The following is an 8,227-nucleotide window of genomic DNA, read 5'->3' as shown; positions in this document are numbered from 1 at the left end:
CCTTTCTTGAAATAAACGAGCATAAAACCAATATTTCTTACATAAATCCCTAGAGAAATGTTCCTTGATGTTAAATGCTCTTCATTCAAGACAAGATCAGCCATGTCTGTACTTGGCCCCATTGTCTCATTCAAAGGAGTTTCATTTACATACCTGTATAAAAGAAGGAATTAACATCAAGGAAGATGACTCTCTCATGAATTCAAGCAACACAGGATCAGCAGTAAGGAAAATTGTGGGATACAGTACAAAACAAGAAAATGGCACTAAGGCGAAGCAAATAATATGGGGTTGCCGCACTTTGACATCCTTTTTAAAATTGGAAGCATGTTTAAATTACTGATATCCGATAAGAGGGCTATATTCTTATATGAGATAAAAAAGGGCGATAGTTGGACTATATGCATGTGCAATATATATAAAAAACAGACTTAGTCGTTCTATTATCGCTTTTTATTATCACTACGACAGGAAAACATTTCACATAATATTTTAAATGGATAAAGATCATAAAATGCAAATGAGAGTTTTTCTTGGACTTTCTTTTAAAACACTTTTATTTACTGATCATATACTTATTATCATATAAAATGGTAATGAAATGAACATATATATATAGACATAAAACAATAAATTGAAGGTTAAATGAAAATATGTTACCATGTCACAGTATAGAATAAATCAGTCTCGTTATTGAACTGACACCGAAATTGCAAGTGTGGAACTTTCTGATCGATGTGTATCGTTTTAAATTTCAATTCCGGTTTAACAGTTATTATTCCCAAGTTAACATTTCTAGGGGCAGGATACGGTGCAGGTCTACTTAGAAATCCATGTTTTTCTATGAAAAAAAAAACGTGTACAAATTTAAAATGACAGAACAGATATCTTATATTGCATACGTGGAATTGTCTGTTACAGCAGCCCTTATTCATAAACAAATAAAAATAAAGAATAGTTACTGTCGTTATATCAAATGTGTTTACTCTGAGGATTATTGTGTTTACAAGACAAAAAACAAAACAAGATTTCCTGAATGTTTAGCTATTTCAAAACCGTACATATGGAATAAGACGTGGAACTTTAGTACGCCATCACCATGCCATTAGTACGTCATCAGCATGTCATCGAAATAATTTTGTTCTTATTTAACATTGCCTTTACCTCTATTTACATGGTAGAAACGTTTTATTTGGTGGCACTTGATTTACCCTGTACTTTATTTCAGTGCTCATATAGTTTATGTGCACTTCGAAATCTTTTAGCTTTGACAATAAATACCGATTAGTCTGCCAATAGGTGCCTTGATTCAATCACACTGTATCGGCAATTGTTGACCTGATCAGTGGACACTTTAGGTTGTCTTTTTAAATGGTATTCAAATGAGTTTCTTTAGGTATAACATATCTTTCTTTACCTACCGAAACAATAGGCGCTGTACCGGGTAGTTGGTTTCAATTTATATTGGACGTCGTCGTTGCATTTTCTCACTTGAATTGAATATTTTGTGCTACAAGGGTTTTATCATCACGAACACAAGCGACTATGTCAGTCGGATCCTCTCCAAGATTATTCACCAACGTATGGTTCGCTGAAAGTTTACATATAAGTTCAATTAAGAAAATATATTACCTTTGGATAAAGCAATTGATATTGTCCAGTATTGAGTTTAGATTACAGTATAAACATAGGTTCACGATAACTCTATGTTTATTCCATACAGGTTATTTTTCATTTAAAAGTGAAGTGGACATTACTCGGCTATGACAAGTTTGTTTACATTTTAAGAGTACCTACCCCATTAGTTTTTAAATTGCACACATTTTATATATAGACTGACGATCGACAAACTGCTCGACATTATAAATAGCCCTATTTGAACATTGAAGATATATTTCGAACATTTACACACAAATGTAACTTTTTTGTTGGAGTCACTATGTTCGTTATCAACGTTTTACCTTTCAAGTAGATTGGCAAATATGTAGAACATTTCAAGAAGTTTGGTTCACTGGTAATATCTGTCATGAGGTATTGCCAACCGTAAAGTGTTGTACTGTACCATCCAGGTATAAGGTCTGCATCATTTAAGACTATGTCGTTTCCTCCATTCCAAAAGTTGGATTGTCTCCCAGAACCCCTGAGTTCTAGATCATTTAGAAGCCGGACATTTTCTTCACAGCAGTCTGTGTAGAATATATATGACATGTATTTAAGGAGGATAGCAAAATCCAGAATGCGGCAGTTTTATATGACATGAGTTTAACGCGATTTAGCAGAGTGGTGTCATTTTATCTATCACTTGGTTATAGCCAATGATTTTCAAACAGATAAGATGATCGAGAAAATTTACGCATGGTAAAATACATTGAGATATGAGATCATTTATTTATTTATTAACTAATATAATCACATCAGTCATACAATCAAAACTTTGTTTTCAAACTGATTCCAGATAGATGATGTGATAGCTAATTCTCAAGTTAAACATGTCATTAAACTCTTACCATTTTCCTTAGGTTTTGTCATTTGCAACTTAGACACTTCACGTGAAAGAAAGATACTTACTGCGGTTGCTGATATGTAAAATACTCGAAAATGGACCTGCCTATCCATTTTTATAGAATTTGAGTTGACTTCCCTTCGCTAAAGACAGGTTTTTTGAAGTACATAGCAATGTTCTAATTAAATCCTTGTAAAGTCTAAAAATGCGGAGACACAGTAGTTAGGAAGCTGTGCAAGAAGTAAGTTAGGCAGCCAATTTTCGAACGCCTCCCATAGATTTTGGTTATTTATACTTGATATGCCGAGACGGAAACCGTCAAATATTTCAACAAGCAAATACTTAGCTACACGAGGGCATTCCTTATAAAATAATCACATTCTGTAAAATAGTAAATATACTTAATAGACACATCAAAGTGGTGGAGTTGTTGCTTAAAATCTTAGTCGAATACAAAAGGACATGTTTAGGCAAGATAAATAGGCTTGAACACAAAAATGAAAACCAAACAAATCATTTTAAAATACTGTTGTTGTTCATGACTATCTAAATGTGCGATATAAGAGATAGAAAAGTATAAGGAAAATAAATAGAACAATGCATTGTAAAACAGGTAGATAAATTACTAAACTTGTGTTTGAAGTAAAAAAAAGTTTCTCGCGACTACCTTTCAAAAAAATTGCTAAATTTATACATTCATTGTACTCTTTGATAGTCCGAAATGTAACAATGTTAAGCACTCTTGGTATAACAATGTTGAGTTCTGTTGCTTTAACACAAAAATATAAATAAAAGAAAAGGAAAACGATACCTTTAAGTTAAACTAACGCCACCGCGACGTGTGACTTATGAAAATAGCTTCGCTTATTTGCAGTTCAAGAAGCTAATACAATGCTTATGAAAAAGATTTCTCAGCAATTCATTGAACGACAGAAACATTTTAGTGTGATAAAATTGTGTGAAATATTAGACCATGTGACTGTAGTTATTACCGTGATATGTAAGTATTAAGACTGTATTGAATGTATTCGTAATTAATATTTGCAGGTGTACCGAGCTGTTCACCGCCTCTTCATATGCTAAAAACTGTACAAATATCCAAGAGGGGAGTTGCTGCTATTGTGACAGATAAGTCAGGAAGTATTTAAATAAAATCTTTCCGTCAGAAGGATAAAAAGCGTTTAAAAAAATGGAACACCAGCATAAACTTCATATGTACTTGAAGTTAGTTTAAAATTATAAATAAAAGGCAAACGAACACATAGTTCTTAATGATAGCAATAAAAAGATGTATCAATTCGATTAAACTCATGAACAAGGATAGAAGAAATAAACAATCAAATAAATTATTAAGTATATAGATCGAAATGCAATAAATATAATTAAATGATAACTTTAATCACTTACGCACAGAATATTGTACTGCAACTAAAGAAACCCATATGAATATAATTCCTCTTCTATCCATTATGTAATGAGCACGACTGCAGTGCATATAATATTAGAATATGTTAGTTACCCGGACGTTTCTATTTAAAAACTAACAATACATTTCAGTGACCACAATGTTTTTTTACTTATAAAATTTCCTTATTGGTGTATGTTTTACAAATCTAAATAATTTAGGTATGCCTTTGACGGTAGATTCAATACATGTACATTTTGAAGAAAAAAAGTTTAACTTTATATTGAAATGCAATGCTTCCCAACAAATGCCCTAGCTGTCAATTTTGCGAATTTAGTCACTATTATATCAGTCAGAAGTTAGGTATATAAATGATTGATCTATGTCATTTATCATCTTGGAAAATATTAACAACACTATATATTGTAAAGAGCATTACTTTTGTTGATGGACCTCTCTTATTATAGATACTATAATTATCGTCTTGAATTTGTATGTGCTACTTCTTAATATGACATGTCATGACAAAATGTCGGATGTAATTGAAATATGAGTATTTAACCCTGTTTACTTGTGTTCCACTTCCGATGTCACGGAAATTCAAGACATTTTTAATCCCCCAAAAAGCTGTGTTTGGTAGACATTTGCCATCTGAATATTTGAGCCACATGAACATAAACACAATGCTTTAACGTAAAATATTCCTATTGTTGGTTATGATTTAAGTGAATCGGTTAAATTAATATTTTGTATATGAATCATGACATAGCTGTCTTAGAGAACGCGTTCTTTTTCAAACATTTTAGTCATGACATTAAAAAATGTCTTGAATTTCCGTAACATTGGAAGTCCTTTTCTCTTTATCCCCGAGTGTCATGTAATAACTTCCGGAACGGTACACTATGAACAAACACTTGTGTACCTCTCATTCCGACAGTTAACGGCTTCTTATATGGTTCAGTGTATTAATTCTTCGAAACTGCAGGCTATACCGTCCTTACCACATTTTATGTAAGTGCGAGAATTGTGTACGATTTGTATGTTTTCATTACGTGGATCTTTGTCAAAACAGTAGTAATCCAATTAAGAATAAAGTATTCTTAATCTGTACTCCGACCAATATAAAATGCATTTCATTGGAATAACTTGCAATAGTTAATTTAAATAACCAGGATGCTGGAGACCAAACTTTCACTTAGATACTTAACTTAATGATAATCTTCTTTAACCAATATTAATATTGTTAATTTTCTCAATATTTTTGTTGATTTATTTTATAAAAGCGACGGGTTAGCAGTTGAATAAAGAGTATAAGTAAACCACATTTGTTTTTGTCACTTGTAAAGTAATAGGGATTTAATATTTCTTATGAAAATGTAATAATACTGTTTCAACCTTTGCTCCTTTTATGGCAAATTATCAAACGTTCTAGGTTGCTTTAATATCGTCGTAAGCATCTTACATGCTTTAAATCGATTAAAAACATTAAACACTTCTTCAGGGAAAATAACTATCACTTCCTAAGCTTATTGTGCCTTTAAAACCTAGACAGATAAAAAGCATGACGCAACATGAAATGTTAACGCTTCAAAGTGTTTATATAATGCAGTTGTATTAACTTATTATATTTCAAAACAGTATTCAAATTAGGGCATAAACTGGTTGCAATAAATCTTTTCAATCAATTGAATCATTACAGGCTATTTGTAATTCTATCTCCAAGTTGGTTAAATGATTGAATGCATATTATTCGAACTTAAGATTCGTTTCATATTTTGTTAACAAAACAATTTTAAATCAATATGTTTACATTATTGGTATGTAAATAAGTTTGTAAATAATATATGTTTATGTTTCGTAAACAATTGAGAAACAGGAAGAGAATACCGGCAAGATTTTGATCAATAACGGTTAGGTCGAGTTGCACCATTTCCATTCAGATAGGCGTGCTGTCATGAGTGTAATTGCGTTCTAAATTTAGATTATATTTGTAAGTAGGAAAATATTTTTTAAAATGTGAACGTATTCGACAGTGCTAGATGTGTTGATATTGTTCATAAGATTTAAATTAGGATAATGTAAAGGATATACGGTATCAGTGTACAGTGAATATGCATCTTCTCTTTATTGTGATATGGTGTTTATTAGGTCTGATGCCGGGTAAGTGTTCTGCTTTTATATTATGCGCAAAAGAAAGGTTCCTTTGAAAAAGATTTAGCAACATAAGCGTCGGCATCCATTTTATCAAGTCGGTTTTTTCAATATAACACACACAATGATTTTAAGGGTCACAATTATACTTAGAGTAACATTTTTAAATGGTACTGACTTATTAATACGTATGATTAATACTATGAAATATGTCTTTTTAAAGCACATGATCGTACACATTGTATTCGAATTATGTTTGGCTTATTCAGTAAATTAATTAAAAAAATATTTATGAGCATCATGTTTTAACGTTTAATTGTCTTGTTTAATTGTAGATTATGTTGAAATGAGCTGTTATAATCCACCTTCAGGTAGGTGTAAATATTATATATTTCATTTTTTATAACTATCACACTTTATTACCCTTCAGGTAGGTATAAATAATTTATATTTCATTAATTATAATTATCTCACTTTATTACCCTTCAGGTAGGTATGAATATTATTTATTACATTCACTTTATTACCCTTCAGGTAGGTATAAATATTACATATTTCATTTCTTATAACTATCTCACTTTATTACCCTTCAGGTATAAATATTACATATTTCATTAATTATAACCATCACAAGATGTTCCGGAGGTACTTAATATCTGCGGATACATGCAATTCATTATAGACTTTACCCTTGTGATGTACTTTTTAAATATATTAAAATGTTAAGAAAATCAAGTATAGAAGGACATTGGATTAGTTTGGTTGAAATAACAAATTGATATCTAATATATATGCATGTAACAACAGGAGGAAAAAGATAAAACAAACTGTTGTGATTTACTAATATCAACTGATCATCATGTTATGTTGTCCTTATGTCCTAGTGTTGTACCCCTTCAGATGAGTTAAAATAAATCGTGGCGGAAAATAGTATCACTTACTCTGCATCTTCTAGTATTTAATAACAAAACTTTACCACCTGTGTTAAAACAATACTCAACTATTAATGATCTGTCAGTGTCTCGATCAGTGATGCTATAAGGTAACCCTGGTTATATTGATTAGCAATCATTAACCGACAGAGAACGGATCGTAAAGTTTCCATTGAAACGCCATAATAAGACTGGAACATTTCAATTTAATATAATGTGAGGTTCATTGCATAATATTTTTTTTTTGTCAACGGATCAACTGACAAATGATTTTAATCTTTATTATACTGTTTGCCTTTTTGAAAATGATATGATATTACAAAAAAAGTTTAATTCAGGTAAATTATAAATGAGGAATTTCGTTAGATTAACAGTTTATCATAACTTTGTTATTTATCATTATTTTCATTATTATTGTTATTGTCATTATTTTGAATTCTGTATTGGTACCTTCCTATGTTTGTCTTGTCTTTTTATGAACTATCATTTTTATTAAATCATTATTATTATTTTCAAATATCATTTCGAATAGTTTCTACTTTTGTACTTGTAAAAAGTTATATTTAAATATTTCCTACCAGTTTTCGTTTTACGCTAACTTAAAAATACATAAAGATATTTCCTTTTAACTTCAGAGCTGTGTACCAATGATATGGTAGAAATCCCAAGTTTGGAAACTAGAGATCCGTCAGTCATGACCACTAACGAAACTTCTCACTGGACATTCTGTGATGTGTATTCGATCGACACAAATACATGGTACAAAAGTGGAATCCCTATGACCACGCTATGTCCTTCAATGTATATGTGTGGAGCAAAGTTTCCTATTTGGATGAACGGTTCGTACATGTATTAATGTCAAATATATCAAAAGATCAAAAAAGATGTTTAAAACGCCTTCCAAGCAAACATGACATTTCAATAACTTAAAACTGTATTTCGTAGTTTCAAAAGAAATATATCATGTATTTAGCTAGAAATTAAAGACATATGTATAATGAAAATCAATGACTAATTAATTAATTAGGACAAAGCTTAATTAATGGAACTACTACTCAAGTGCTTGCTTTCACAACAACCTGAATTAACATTTAACAATGGTCTTGCCCTACAGTTTTACTAGATACTGATTTTGAATTCCTAGGTGAGAATCCAAGTCCCGGAGATGGGTTAGTGAACAGGACATCCTGTTGTGTACGTACCTACAGGATGACCGCTGTCAATTGTGAGGTTCAT

At 31.0% G+C, this 8,227-nt stretch overlaps 2 protein-coding genes across 2 annotated transcripts; one reads left to right on the top strand and one right to left on the bottom strand.

The window, feature by feature from the left end:
• Nucleotides 1-1,421: 1,421 nt before the first annotated feature.
• LOC132741501 (uncharacterized) lies at nucleotides 1,422-4,070 on the bottom strand. Its single transcript, XM_060729688.1, has 3 exons — nucleotides 3,911-4,070; nucleotides 1,962-2,186; nucleotides 1,422-1,591 (listed from the first exon to the last, which is right to left on the bottom strand). Exons 1-3 carry the CDS (start codon nucleotides 3,996-3,998, stop codon nucleotides 1,488-1,490), a joined length of 417 nt encoding a protein of 138 aa, XP_060585671.1. The 5' UTR covers nucleotides 3,999-4,070; the 3' UTR covers nucleotides 1,422-1,487.
• Nucleotides 4,071-5,644: 1,574 nt separating this feature from the next.
• LOC132741502 (pancreatic secretory granule membrane major glycoprotein GP2-like) lies at nucleotides 5,645-8,216 on the top strand (the record flags this gene model as incomplete). The annotated part of the gene is made up of 4 exons (XM_060729689.1): nucleotides 5,645-6,068; nucleotides 6,395-6,430; nucleotides 7,627-7,830; nucleotides 8,136-8,216. Coding segments are annotated over exons 1-4 (370 nt in total), but the record flags the coding sequence as incomplete, so codon positions are not given.
• Nucleotides 8,217-8,227: the final 11 nt, after the last annotated feature.

This window comes from Ruditapes philippinarum, unplaced genomic scaffold (genome assembly GCF_026571515.1).
Source record: "Ruditapes philippinarum isolate M1 unplaced genomic scaffold, ASM2657151v2 ctg24834_1_1_1_1, whole genome shotgun sequence".
NCBI lineage: Eukaryota > Metazoa > Mollusca > Bivalvia > Venerida > Veneridae > Ruditapes > Ruditapes philippinarum.
The sequence above is the reverse complement of the archived record's forward strand: the minus strand, read 5'-3'. Positions and strand labels throughout refer to the sequence as shown.

Bases quoted from the DNA above. Each gene is read 5' to 3' on its own strand.
- LOC132741501 (XM_060729688.1), bottom strand. From the start codon at position 3,998: ATGCACTGCAGTCGTGCTCATTACATAATGGATAGAAGAGGAATTATA. The intron at 2,187-3,910 runs GTAAGTGATTAA...TATTCTACACAG, and splicing joins TGCAGTACAATATTCTGTGC to ACTGCTGTGAAGAAAATGTC. The intron at 1,592-1,961 runs GTAAAACGTTGA...GTAAACTTTCAG, and splicing joins TTTGCCAATCTACTTGAAAG to CGAACCATACGTTGGTGAAT.